General features: G+C 38.3%; 1 protein-coding gene across 1 annotated transcript in view; it reads right to left on the reverse strand.

Annotated features, from left to right (window-relative positions):
- Positions 1-15199, reverse strand: part of LOC137079146 (sushi, von Willebrand factor type A, EGF and pentraxin domain-containing protein 1-like) — a 55263-nt gene extending 40064 nt beyond the window's left edge. The window contains exons 1-9 of the mRNA XM_067447111.1: positions 15160-15199; positions 14659-14847; positions 13092-13280; positions 10636-10824; positions 9206-9394; positions 6493-6681; positions 5275-5460; positions 2590-2778; positions 504-692 (exon numbers count right to left, since the gene is read on the reverse strand). Of these exons, the coding sequence (XP_067303212.1) occupies positions 504-692; positions 2590-2778; positions 5275-5460; positions 6493-6681; positions 9206-9394; positions 10636-10824; positions 13092-13280; positions 14659-14847; positions 15160-15199 (1549 nt within the window). The remainder of the gene's footprint in view (positions 1-503; positions 693-2589; positions 2779-5274; positions 5461-6492; positions 6682-9205; positions 9395-10635; positions 10825-13091; positions 13281-14658; positions 14848-15159) is intronic.
- Positions 15200-15572: the final 373 nt, after the last annotated feature.

Below are 15572 nucleotides of genomic sequence, written 5' to 3' on the forward strand. Positions count from 1 at the left end.
ACACTTCTTGAGTAGGTACTGATTTGAATAAGGACAACTGTTTAAAAAGTATATCTATCTATATGTAAGCCCTCATGTCAAACAACCCGCACACTCCAAGCGGGACTCAAACCCAGGTCTGCCAACATAAGAGTTGGATGCTTTAACAAGGAGGCTAAAGGCTACAACCTCTAGTGGCAGTCACTATAGCATCTCTTGAGATCCGAGGAGTGAGGTTTTCTCACACAGCAACTACTAGCTGGCCTCCGATACCTATATGTAATCTGAACATGCTACATACATATCCACCAAGTTGACATAATCTCCTGACCTACCAGAGTCAGTTACGTTGTTTTACTGCCATTAACAAATTCACTCCCGCTGTATCTTGGGATAGTAAAGTGTCCAATCTCACCGGCAGTAGTAGATCATCAGAGTATATTTTGCCAACTCTTGTAACAGACTTTTTTTAGCCTTAGGGAAGAATGTAATTTCAGATTCAGTGTGAAAACAGCCTAAATTACCTTCAGGGAGACACTCAGGCAAGTTTAGCCACTGGCCATCTGATCCACATGTGACCACTGGTGAGCCAATCAGATCAAATCCCTTATTGCAGATGATGGTTACTGTGTCTTGGGGTTCGTACTGCATCCTCTCTCTACGTTTTACCAATCGGTTTGCCACAACAGGTGGTGAACAGAAGATCATTGGCTCTAAACCAGGAGAAAAAACAATTCATAAAGCCAAAAACTTGACCTTCCATACTTGACCCCTAATTATAAGACATTATTTAAAAACAAGTGTTCAGGCAAGTTCTCCTTTTTCACTCATCTTATCATCGACTAGTGAAAATCACAACTCATAAAAAGAAATACAATTTAAATAAAAAATTACAAATTAATAAATTATAATAATTACACTTAGAAGTTTAATAGCTAACCAGTGGGCCACATATATATATATAATGGCATCACGTCTATTGCGGTCTCAAAACTCTGGCCAGTTGATAATACCTAGAATATCTAAATCAACTGCAGGCGGTCGATCATTTTCCTATTTAGCTCCTAAACTCTGGAATAGTCTTCCTAGCATTGTTCGGGAGGCAGACACACTCTGTCAGTTTAAATCTAGACTAAAAACACATCTCTTTACTATGGCATACACATAGAACATTTTTAACTTTCATTATTCAAATCAATTGACTGATTGTTAGGCTGCATTAACTGGGTCAGCCGGAACCGGGAACACTTCCCAAAACACCTGATGTACTCGTTACATCATAAAAAGAGTGGCATCTACGCTAATGTTAGTCTCTCTGTTTATCCCGAGGTTTATCCCGGATCTGGGCCCTGTCCGGATCGGATGGTGGACCTGCCTGGACATGACCAACGCATCCTGGAGTGTCTGCTGAGCCGTGTCAAATGGTGTCTCCTCCGAATTTGCCTCACTGGCACAACATGCTCAAAACCCGTCTTCGGCGCAATAATTCCGATCTTTCATGTATTCATACTCTTGTGTAATCGACGCCCCATCCTAAATAAATCCGTCTCTTCCGTGATACCCTGAAATTTTGAATATTCCAATCTAATATGATTTCTGACCTGTAAGGTTGCCAGAATAATAATCTTACACGGTGTGTTAATAGGCCAGCGGAGAACTGGAACCCCGACTGAGTCTGGTTTCTCCCAAGGTTTATTTTTCTCCATCATGCCCTGATGGAGTTTTGGTTCCTTGCTACTGTCGCCTTTGGCTTGGCTTGCTCAGTTGGGGACACTAAAAATATGATTAAAGTTATTCAACTTATTATACAAATAAAATGTATGAATTAGGTCTTATTTAATTCTATAAACTATAATACTGATCTGCCAACATTGTCGTTATATGATAAATTAAAATAAGCTGATAACATCACTGTTTTCTCCAGTACGACTGTACAGCCAAATCTAATTTTGTCGCAATATTATCCTGTTTGACACTGTGAAGCTGCTTTGACACAATCGTGATTGTAAAAGCGCTATATAAATAAAGTTGATTGATTGATTGACGTATCATAAGGCACATGAATATAGATTTTGATGAAGGGTGACCAAAATTGAATGCCAGGACAATGTCTAATGCCATTATCAATTTGACATCAATATATACTCTGATGTAGTAGATCATCAGAGTATATATTGCCACCTCTTGTTACAGACTATTTTTAGCCTTAGGGAGTGTTGTGGCAAAATGCAAATCTTGGTATAACCATATGTTTACCTTCCCATGGTGTGAGATATGCAGTACAGGACATACGTGTACTATGAGCTATGGATGGGCTACGTGACATCCTGACTTAAACAACGGCCTGTATGGAAATGTACTGAGGGGGGAGGATGCTGCCAACAGTATAAGAGATCGTCACTTCTGTTATGACTTCAGTGTACGCTTGGTGTGGCTTTGTGGTTGCATCAACCGTGCCTCTTTCTTGCAAGAAACTTTTTTATTAAATAAACCTTAATAATTATAATTGGCTAATGTTTGTCTCTTATTCAGTGAAGCGACGGAGTTAATTATTTTGCCATTACAGGAAGTATGTGATTTCAGATGCAGTGTGAAAACAGCCTAAATTACCTTCAGGGAGACACTCAGGCAAGTCCAGCCACTGGCCATTTGATCCACATGTGACCACTGATGAGCCAATCAGATCAAATCCCTTACTGCAGATGATGGTAAATGTGTCTACGGGTTCGTACTGCGTCCTCTCTCGACGTTTTACCAATCGGTTTTCCACAGTAGGTGCTGAACAGTAGATCATTGGATCTAAACCAGGAGAAAAAACAATTCATAAAGGCAAAAAATGTACCTTCCATACTTGACCCCTAATTATATGACATTTTTAAAAACAAGTGTTCATGCAAGTCCTCCTTTTTCACCCATCTTATCATCGACTAGTGAAAATTGAATGCCAGGACGATGTCTAATGCCATCATCAATTTGACATTGAATACTGACAGCAGCTGACCTTGATATTTTACTGTTTTTGAGTCAACATCAAATTCAATGTCTACCAAATGTATCATGGTAATTTCATATTAATGACGAAGGCCAACATTTTAGGTACAGTAACCAAAACCCAACATCTCATGGTTGGCATAACGATAACATCTAATGGCATCATGTTAACAACAAATATCAAATGGTAAATGGTAAATGGACCGCATTTATATAGCGCTTTCAACAGACCCTATGGCCATCCAAAGCCATACATGTTTGGCTCACATTCACCCATCCATACACTCATTCATACACTGACGGCGCCATGCAAGGCGCCATCCAGCTCGTCGGGAGCAGTTGGGGCTTAGGTGTCTTGCTCATGGACACCTCGACACTTGGTCAGGAGGAACCGGGGATCGAAGCACCAACCTTCTGGTTTGTAGACAATCTACATGAACCACTGAGCCACTGCCGCCCCCTAAAATCAACATTTTAGCTATGGTAAAAAAAAATAAAAATAAAAAAAAACATCTGCTAAATTATAAAGTCACAGAGATTCAATGTATATCCAATGTTGAAGGTTGATATCAAAATACTGTTGGGTTTTGAAACTATATGTATATATCTATATGTAACCCCTCATGTCCGACCTCCCGCTCCAAGCAGGACTCAAACCCGGGTCATTAATAAGGAGGCTAAAGGCTGCAACCTCTGGTGGCAGTTGCTAGAATGTCTCGAGATCAGAGGAGTGAGGTTTACGGACACAGCAACTACTAGCTGGCCTCCGTTACATATATGTAATCCAAACATACTACATACTAACATATCCGCTATGTTAACATAATCCCCTGACCTAGCAACACCAGTTACGTTGTTTCACTGATGTTAACAAATTGACTCACTTTGCATCTTGGAATTGTAAAGTGTCCAATCTTGGCAGTAGTAGTCAGTGATGGGAATAACGGCGTTATAGATAAACGTCTTTACTAACGTCGTTATTATTTTCAGTAACGAGTAATCAAACGAATTACGGTTTCCTCCGTTACAACGCCGTTACCGTTACTGAGAAGAAAATGCGGCCTTACTATAATTACGCTCACTGAAGCTGCGCGCTCTGTCAGCGGACCTGCAGCTATGTGTGTGTGTGTGTGTGTGTGTGTGTGTGTGTGTGTGTGTGTGTGTGTGTGTGTGTGTGTGTGTGTGTGACACACACTGGCGCGCATGCGACCAGCGATCAGGAGTCAGAGCGATGGCATGTCCAATGACTTCAATGGTAGCTTTCGCAAATTGGAAGTATAAGCACTACATTTCCCCGCGTTGAGGTGAAAGGTAAGAATGTTGTAACGTGCAACTTATGCCCAGAGGAGTCTCTCCTCGTCGGTGAACGCAAAAGATAACGTGAGCTCCGCTATCAAAGGATTAGACAGAACCACGATATTAAAGACACCAAAACTAGGTTTCTCGCGAGAAAGTGGATAAGCCCGCCATACAAACAAGACTTGAGAGCACTTCACTTCTTGTTAAACTATTTACTTTTGTGAGGAAGAAAATACTTCAAGCAGGCTACAGTATGTCTACCAGTTGTGTGACAGTTTTAGAATTTTAATGTGCACTAAAAAGAGTCTAGTCTATGTAAATTAAGCTAATATATTTATTATTATTATTGTTTTTATTTTTTTGTATACTTTTCTTAAGGAGCATCATTTATTTTTAGACTTATTTGATGGCCAGTTGGGGTCTGTGCAATAAATATTACAGTTCTAAAAAATATATTTTGTTTTATTGTTCCACTATAATAATGTATTGAATTTGATAGGTCTTTCACATTGTCATACAGCAACATTAAAATAGTGTAGATTAGTGTACAATATTTTATAATAATAATTGATTATATTTAGTGTCCATTTCATTCATTTAATTTTGGGGGCATCCAAGTTATTTTACATATTTGAAATTTAAAAAAGAAAAAAAGTTATAAACACTTGTCTGTTCTACTCATTTCAACTGACTTGTGAAAACTGGTTAAAAAAAATTATATGACTTATAGCAATTTTTTTTTTTTTTTTTTTTTTTTACAGTAACGCTAAATAGTTACTTTCCCTGGTAACGAGTTACTTTTATCATAGAGTAATTCAGTTACTAACTCCATTACTTTTTGGAACAAGTAATGAGTAACTATAACTAATTACTTTTTTAAAGTAACGTTCCCAACACTGGTAGTAGTAGATCATCAGAGTATATTTTGCCACCTCTTGTAACAGACTATTTTTAGCCTTAGGGAAGTATGTGATTTCAGATGCAGTGTAAAACAGCCTAAATTACATTCAGGGACACACTCAGGCAAGTCCAGCCACTGGCCATCTGATCCACATGTGACCACTGATGAGCCAATCAAATCAAATCCCTTGCAGATGATGGTTACTGTCTCTTGGGGTTCGTACTGCGTCCTCTCTCCACGTTTTACCAATCGGTTTGCCACAACAGGTGCTGAACAGTAGATCGTTGTCTCTAAACCAAGAGAAAAAACAATTCATAAAGCAAAAAAAATTACCTTCCATACATGACCCCTAATTATATGACATTATTAAAAGCAAGTGTTCATGCAAGTCCTCTTTTTTCACCAATCTCATCATCGACTAGTGAAAATCACAACTCATAAAAAGTAATACAATTTAAATAAAAATGTACAAATTAATAAATTGAAAGAATTACACTTAGAAGTTCAATACCTAACCAGTGGGCCACAGGCATCATAAAGCACATTAATATAGGTTTTTGATGAAGGATGACCAAAATTGAATGTCAGGACGATGTCCAATGCCATCATCAATTTGACATTGAATACTGACAGCAGCTGACCTTGATATTTTACTGTATTTGAGTCAACATCAAATTCAATGTCTACCAAATATATCACAGTAATTTCATATTAATGCTGAAGGCCAACATTTTAGGTACAGTAACCAAAACCCATTATCTCATGTCATCATATTATCGTCAAATATCAACATTTTAGGGCAAGAAACTACCTTTCATGAGTAGCATGCATTCTTCACATCACTTGAAATTTAGGAGGAAGTTGAACGTAGTTTCAGATTAGGTATATATATATATATATATATATAAAACCCCTCATGTCCGACCTCCCGCTCCAACCAGGACTCAAACCCGGGACTTTACTAGAAGGCTAAAGGCTGCAACCTCTAGTGGCAGTTGCTAGTATAGCTCTAGAGATCAGAGGAGTGAGGTTTACGCACACAGCAACTACTAGCTGGCCTCCGTTACATATATACAACCCGAACATACTACATACTAACATATTCGCTATGTTTACATAATCTCCTGACCTACCAGCACCAGTTACGTTGTTTCACTGATGTTAACAAATTCACTCACGTTGCATCTTAGGATAGTAAAGTGTCCAATCTCGTCACTAGTAATAGATCATCAGAGTTTATTTTGGCACCTCTTGTCACAGACTATTTTTAGCTTTAGGGAAGCATGTGATTTCATATGCAGTGTGAAAACAGCCTAAATTACCTTCAGGGCGACACTCAGGCAAGTTCAGCCACTGGCCATTTGATCCACATGTGACCACTGATGAGCCAATCAGATCAAATCCCTTACTGCAGATGATGGTAAATGTGTCTTGGGGTTCGTACTGCGTCCTCTCTCGACGTTTTACCAATCGGTTTTCCACATCAGGTGCTGAACAGTAGATCATTGGCTCTAAACCAGGAGAAAAAACAATTCATAAAGCCAAAAACTTGACCTTCCATGCTTGACCCCTAAATATATGACGCCTTTAAAAACAAGTGTTCATGCAAGTTCTCCTTTTTCACTCATCATATTATTTACTCATTTACTTATCACAACTCATAAAAAGTAATACAATTTACATAAAAAAGTAGGAATAGATGATATAAAAGAATTACAGTTAGAAGTTTAATACCTAACCAGTGGGCCACATGCATTATACAGCACAAGAATATAGTTTTTGATGAAGGGTGACCAAAATTGAATGCCAGGACCATGTTTGACATTGAATACTGACAGCAGCTGCCTTTGATACTTTAGTGTTTAGAGTCAACTCCAGTGTGTGTCAGAAATACGGATAATTTCTTCACTTAACCGAAACTGGCCACCGCCTTACAGGCCAAGAAGACCAGCCTGGTTGGCACTATTGGAAAAAGTAAGCGCGATTTGCCCCCTTTTTGCAAAAGAGCAAGCAGAGTTGTATAACACAAAAGTGCTAAAATGTGTGGATGCGACGCTCATGATATTCATAGCACAGAGTAATCAGGAAGAGAGAGATCTGATGGTGCCTCTTTAAGAAAATTTCTCTATGAAGTCATGGCTATTGTCAACAGCAGACCCTTAACCAATGAGTATATGAATGATCCATCTGGTCCGCCGCCTCTTACACCTAACCATATCCTGACAATGAAGTGTTCAATAATTTTACCACATCCTGGAGAGTTTGTCAATGAAGACCTTTACCTACGTAAGAGATGGCATAAGGTGCAGTATTTATCGAATGTGTTCTGGTCACATTGGAGAAAAGAATATCTTCTAAACCTGCAACACCAGCAGAAATGGCATAAAAGTAGTAGAAATGCAATCACATTGTCATTCTGAAAGATGACACGGCTCCACACAGTCATTGGAAGTTAGCAAAGGCAACAGAAGTGCAGAGTGGCACAGATGACTGTGTGAGAACTGAAGTTGTTGATCAGTGATTCAACACTGGATAAAAGCGGCAGACATGTAACTAAACTGACTTACCTTGAAAGGCCTATCCAGAAAATACTTACCCTGATTAAAGCTGATTAAGAACTTACCTTTTGTCTACACTCTAAAAATGCTGGGTTAAAAACAACCCAAGTTGGGTTGAAAATGCACCAACCCAACAATTGGGTTGTTTTAACCCAATGGTTGAGTTGTTCTTACCCATCAATTGGGTTGTCTTAAGCAACATTTAACCCAACCACTGGGTTAAAACAACTCAACCATTGGGTTAAAACAACTCAATTGTTGGGTTTGTGCATTTTCAACCAAACTTGGGTTGTTTTTAACCCAGCATTTTTTAGAGTGTACAGTTTCTTGAGTTAGTCCATAATACTTTGATTAAAGATTATATAACCAAGTTTAAAAATCACAAGAATGTGCTTTGGTGGGAGTGTAACTAACAGAGAAATAAGTTCATATTTCATGCTTATTTAATTATTTTGTTTAAGACTTTTAATTTGAAACTGTTAAAGAACTGTTAGAGTGGAGACTTTTATTATGAAAAAGAAGCACAGAGTAATCTGGAAGAGAGAGATCTGTACTGCATCAAAAGTTGAATCGTATTCCACATTAACGTTATATTCTACTCACCTGAAGTTAAAAGGGACATCAGATGCACTACAGTGAAGTTTACTTACACATCAACCACTAGCTAGCCTCTGATATGTAATCTGAACATACTGCATACTAACAGATCCACCATGTTGACATAATCTCCTGACCTACCAGCGTCAGTTAAGTTGTTTTACTGCCGTTAACAAATTCACTCCCGCTGCATCTTGGGATAGTAAAGTATTCAATCTCACCAGTAATAGTAGTCGATCATCAGAGTACATTTTGGTAACACTTGTCACAGACTATTTTTAGCCTAAAGCCTGGTGCACACTGTGCGATTTTGGCCACGAGTTGGCCGTCTGAGACAAATTTAGCAAATCCTAAAAGATTCCTCTGATCCTAGGCTAAAATCTGACGTCTTTGGTCGTTAGTTTGACATGTTCAGCAGCCGATTAATGAGCGCTGCGATCAAATTTTACCTCAGACGAAATTCTGGCAGTGTCAGAAGATTTGGCACACAATCCTGCAATGTGACTTCTACGACGACAGTCAAATATCTCCGTTTTTCAAGACAAACTATGACCAAAACGAGAGCTAGAGATTTCTTTGTAGCCAGCATTTCAGTCCTGCGTGTAATGCAGCTCACCGTCACCGAATGCATCATTGATTGATGATATAAAACTCCGGACCAGTTTTCTTGTGCGCGCCCGTTTTTAGCACACCTTCACTATCGTGCAGTCTGACATTAATGCCAACTAAGGTCTACAGTGTGACATGGCCTACATTGGGGGTCATGTTCGTACAGTCTGACAAGTGACATTCGCAAAGGATTTTGAAAAATTGCACAGTGTGCAGGACCCATTAGGGAAGTATGTGATTTCAGATGCAATGTGAAAACAGCCTAAATTACCTTCAGGGAGACACTCAGGCAAGTTAATCCATTGGCCATCTGATCCACATGTGACCACTGATGAGCCAATCAGATCAAATCCCTTACTGCAGATGATGGTTACTGTGTCTTGGGGTTCGTACTGCGTCCTCTCTCGAAGTTTTACCAATCGGTTTGCCACAGCAGGAGCTGAACAGATGATATTTGGCTCTAAACCAGGAAGAAAAAAAAATCATAAAGCCAAATAATTGACCTTCCATATACATGACCCCTAATTATATGACACCATTAAAAACAAGTGTTCATGCAAGTTCTCCTTTTTCACACATCTTATCATAGACTAGTGAAAATCATAACTCATAAAAAGGGTACATGAATATAGGTTTTGATGAAGGGTGACCAAAATTGAATGCCAGGATTATGTCTAACGCCATCATCAATTTGACATTGAAAACTGACAGCAGCTGACCTTGATATTCTACTGGTTTTGAGTCAACATCAAATTCAATGTCTACCAAATGTATCACAGTGATTTCATATATTAATGTCGAATGCCAACATTTTATGTACAGTAACCAAAACCCAACATCTCATCGCTGTCATAATGATAACATCTAATGGCATCAAATTAACATCAAATATCAACATTTTATCCATGGTAACCAAAACCCAACATCTGTTAAATTATAAAGTGACAGAAATTCAATGTATATTCAATGTTGGAAGTTGATATCAAGATAGTGTTGTGTTTTGACATCAACCTGATTTCAATAACAGTCCAATGTTAGAGTCCAATGTCTTTCTGAAGTTAGATTTAGAGCAAGAAACTACTTTTCGTGAGCAGCATGCATTCTTCACATTACTTGAAATTTAGGAGGAAGTTAAACTTAGTTTCACATTAAGTATTCAAACCAGGGCTGCATCTAAATATCATAAGTATCACACACTCTCTTGAGTAGGCACTTATTCTGAATAAGGACAACCATTTAAAAAGTATGTATATATATATATAAAATATGTATATATATATTTAAAAAAAAACTCATGTCCGACCTCCCGCTCCAACCAGGACTCAAACCCGGGTCTTTATTGAGAAGGCTAAATGCTGCAACCTCTAGTGGCAGTTGCTAGTATAGCTCTAGAGATCAGAGGAGTGAGGTTTACGCACACTGCAACTACTAGCTGGCCTCCGTTACATATATACAACCCGAACATACTACATACTAACATATTCGCTATATTTACATAATCTCCTGACCTACCAGCACCAGTTACGTTGTTTCACGGATGTGAACAAATTCACTCACGTTGCATCTTGGGATAGTAAAGTGTCCAATCTCGTCACTAGTAGTAGATCATCAGAGTTTATTTTGTCACCACTTTTCACAGACTATTTTTAGCCTTAGGGAAGTATGTGATTTCATATGCAGTGTGAAAATAGCCTAAATTACCTTCAGGGAGACACTCAGGCAAGTTAAGCCACTGGCCATCTGATCCACATGTGACCACTGATGAGCCAATCAGATCAAATCCCTTACTGCAGATGATGGTTACTGTGTCTTGGGGTTCGTACTGCGTCCTCTCTCGACGTTTTACTAATCGGTTTGCCACATCAGGTGCTGAACAGTAGATCACTGGCTCTAAAGCAGGAGAAAAACAATTCATAAAGCCAAAAAATTGACCCCTAATTATGTGACGCCTTTAAAAACAAGTGTTCATAAAAGTTCTCCTTTTTCACTCATCATATTATTTACTCATTTACTTATCACAACTCATAAAAAGTAGTACAATTTACATAAAAAAGTAGGAATAGATGATATAAAAGAATTACAGTTAGAAGTTTAATACCTAACCAGTGGGCCACATGCATTATACGGCACATGAATATAGTTTTTGATGAAGGGTGACCAAAATTGAATGCCAGGACCATGTTTGACATTGAATACTGACAGCAGCTGCCTTTGATACTTTAGTGTTTAGAGTCAACTCCAGTGTGTGTCAGAAATACGGATAATTTCTTCACTTAACCGAAACTGGCCACCGCCTTACAGGGCAAGAAGACCAGCCTGGTTGGCACTATTGGAAAAAGTAAGCGCGATTTGCCCCCTTTTCGCAAAAGAGCAAGCAGAGTTGTATAACACAAAAGTGCTAAAATGTGCGGATGCGACACTCATGATATACATAGCACAGAGTTATCAAGAAGAGAGAGATCTGATGGTGCCTCTTTACGAAAATTTCTCTATGAAGTCATGGCTATTGTCAACAGCAGACCCTTAACCAATGAGTATATGAATGATCCATCTGGTCCGCCGCCTCTTACACCTAACCATATCCTGACAATGAAGTCTTCAATAATTTTACCACAGCCTGGAGAGTTTGTCAATGAAGACCTTTACCTACGTAAGAGATGGCATAAGGTGCAGTATTTATCGAATGTGTTCTGGTCACATTGGAGAAAAGAATATCTTCTAAACCTGCAACACCAGCAGAAATGGCATAAAAGTAGTAAAAATGCAATCACATTGTCATTCTGAAAGATGACACGGCTCCACGCATTTATTGGAAGTTAGCAAAGGCAACAGAAGTGCAGAGTGGCACAGATGACTGTGTGAGAACTGAAGTTGTTGATCAGTGATTCAACACTGGATAAAAGCGGCAGACATGTAACTAAACTGACTTACCTTGAAAGGCCTATCCAGAAAATAGTTACCCTGATTGAAGCTGATTAAGAACTTACCTTTTGTCTACAGTTTCTTGAGTTAGTCCATAATACTTTGATTAAAGATTATATAACCAAGTTTAAAAATCACAAGAATGTGCTTTGGTGGGAGTGTAACTAACAGAGAAATAAGTTCATATTTCATGCTTATTTAATTATTTTGTTTAAGACTTTTAATTTGAAACTGTTAAAGAACTGTTAGAGTGGAGACTTTTATTATGAAAAAGAAGCACAGAGTAATCTGGAAGAGAGAGATCTGTACTGCATCAAAAGTTGAATCGTATTCCACATTAACGTTATATTCTACTCACCTGAATTTAAAAGGGACATCAGATGCACTACAGTGAAGTTTACTTACACATCAACCACTAGCTAGCCTCTGATATGTAATCTGAACATACTGCATACTAACAGATCCACCATGTTGACATAATCTCCTGACCTACCAGCGTCAGTTAAGTTGTTTTACTGCCGTTAACAAATTCACTCCCGCTGCATCTTGGGATAGTAAAGTATTCAATCTCACCAGTAATAGTAGTCGATCATCAGAGTACATTTTGGTAACACTTGTCACTGACTATTTTTAGCCTTAAGCCTGGTGCACACTGTGCGATTTTGGCCACGAGTTGGCCGTCTGAGACAAATTTAGCAAATCCTAAAAGATTCCTCAGATCCTAGGCTAATATCTGACGTCTTTGGTCGTTAGTTTGACATGTTCACCGGCAGCCGATTAATGAGCGCTGCGATCAAATTTTACCTTAGACGAAATTCTGGCGGTGTCAGAAGATTTGGCACACAATCCTGCAATGTGACTTCTACGACAACAGTCAAATATCTCCGTTTTTCAAGACAAACTATGACCAAAACGAGAGCTAGAGATTTCTTTGTAGCCAGCATTTCAGTCCTGCGTGTAATGCAGCTCACCGTCACCGAATGCATCATTGATTGATGATATAAAACTCCGGACCAGTTTTCTTGTGCGCGCCCGTTTTTAGCACACCTTCACTATCGTGCAGTCTGACATTAATGCCAACTAAGGTCTACAGTGTGACATGGCCTACATTGGGGGTCATGTTCGTACAGTCTGACAAGGGACATTCGCAAAGGATTTGGAAAAATTGCACAGTGTGCAGGACCCATTAGGGAAGTATGTGATTTCAGATGCAATGTGAAAACAGCCTAAATTACCTTCAGGGACACACTCAGGCAAGTTAATCCATTGGCCATCTGATCCACATGTGACCACTGATGAGCCAATCAGATCAAATCCCTTACTGCAGATGATGGTTACTGTGTCTTGGGGTTCGTACTGCGTCCTCTCTCGACGTTTTACCAATCGGTTTGCCACAGCAGGAGCTGAACAGATGACATTTGGCTCTAAACCAGGAAGAAAAAAAAATCATAAAGCCAAATAATTGACCTTCCATACATGACCCCTAATTATATGACACCATTAAAAACAAGTGTTCATGCAAGTTCTCCTTTTTCACACATCTTATCATAGACTAGTGAAAATCATAACTCATAAAAAGGGTACATGAATATAGGTTTTGATGAAGGGTGACCAAAATTGAATGCCAGGATTATGTCTTTAGAACGCCATCATCAATTTGACATTGAAAACTGACAGCAGCTGACCTTGATAGTCTACTGGTTTTGAGTCAACATCAAATTCAATGTCTACCAAATGTATCACAGTGATTTCATATATTAATGCCGAATGCCAACATTTTATTTACAGTAACCAAAACCCAACATCTCATCGCAGTCATAATGATAACATCTAATGGCATCATATTAACATCAAATATCAACATTTTATCCATGGTAACCAAAACCCAACATCTGTTAAATTATAAAGTGACAGAAATTCAATGTATATTCAATGTTGGAGGTTGATATCAAGATAGTGTTGTGTTTTGACATCAACCTGATTTCAATAACAGTCCAATGTTAGAGTCCAATGTCTTTCTGAAGTTAGATTTAGCGCAAGAAACTACTTTTCGTGAGCAGCATGCATTCTTCACATTACTTGAAATTTAGGAGGAAGTTGAACTTAGTTTCACATTAAGTATTCAAACCTGGGCTGCATCTAAATATCACAAATATCGCACACTCTCTTGAGTAGGCACTTATTCTGAATAAGGACAACCATTTAAAAAGTATCCATCCATCCATCCATCCATCCATCCATCCATCCATCCATCCATCCATCCATCCATTCATCCATATATATATATATATATATATATATATATATATATATATATATATATATATATATATATATATATATATATATATATATATATATATATATATTATATATATATATAAAACCCCTCATGTCCGACTGCCCGCTCCAAGCGTGACTCAAACCCGGGACTTTAATGAGAAGGCTAAAGGCTGCAACCTCTAGTGGCAGTTGCTAGTAGTATGGCTCTAGAGATCAGAGGAGTGAGGTTTACGCACACTGCAACTTCTAGCTGGCCTCCGTTACATATATACAACCCGAACATACTGCATACTAACATATTCACTATGTTTACATAATCTCCTGACCTACCAGCACCAGTTACGTTGTTTCACTGATGTTAACAAATTCACTCACGTTGCATCTTGGGATATTAAAGTGTCCTAACTCGTCACTAGTAGTAGATCATCAGAGTTTATTTTGGCACCTCTTGTCACAGACTATTTTTAGCTTTAGGGAAGCATGTGATTTCAGATGCAGTGTGAAAACAGCCTAAATTACCTGCAGGGAGACACTCAGGCAAGTTAATCCATTGGCCATTTGATCCACATGTGACCACTGATGAGCCAATCAGATCAAATCCCTTACTGCAGATGATGGTCACTGTGTCTTGGGGTTCGTACTGCGTCCTCTCTCGACGTTTTACCAATCGGTTTGCCACATCAGGTGCTGAACAGTAGATCACTGGCTCTAAACCAGGAGAAAAAAAAATTCATAAAGCCAAATAATTGACCTTCCATCCATGACCCCTAATTATATGACACCATTAAAAACAACTGTTCATGCAAGTTCTCCTTTTTCACACATCTTATCATAGACTAGTGAAAATCATAACTCATAAAAAGTAATACAATTTTAATAAAAATTAAAGCTGCGAGCAGCGATGACGGGCCCAAGCCGGTGGCACCGCCACCCTGGTGGCTTCAGGCAAATTGTGCACGACAGGCAATATGCATTTAAACAGGAGAGTATTTTAAAATCGCTCAAATATGCCACATTTACCGCAGTAGCTGGTGCCACTATGACCACAAGCCACACCCATGATGTAATTTAAATATAGATGAATTGTAATGTAATATGATATAATAGGTAATTTTCAAATATGTGCAAAGTTATCTTTTAAGTCCAGAAGGCCAGTATTTAATTCAAGGTCTTTTTTATTTATTTTATTAACACAATTATTAAACTAATTATATAAAACTATATTGTTAGTGCCCTACAAATAAAGTTGAATTCACCACATTAACTGCAGCAGTTGGTGCTGCTATGACTACAAACAACAACAGTCACATCTATGAGACCAATTAAATTTAATGAATCAATTTGATTATATATATATATATATATATATATATATATATATATATATATATATATATATATATATATATATTTTATGCGTCTGTCTGTGGGGT

Source organism: Pseudorasbora parva, chromosome 6, assembly GCF_024679245.1.
Source record: "Pseudorasbora parva isolate DD20220531a chromosome 6, ASM2467924v1, whole genome shotgun sequence".
Taxonomy (NCBI): domain Eukaryota; kingdom Metazoa; phylum Chordata; class Actinopteri; order Cypriniformes; family Gobionidae; genus Pseudorasbora; species Pseudorasbora parva.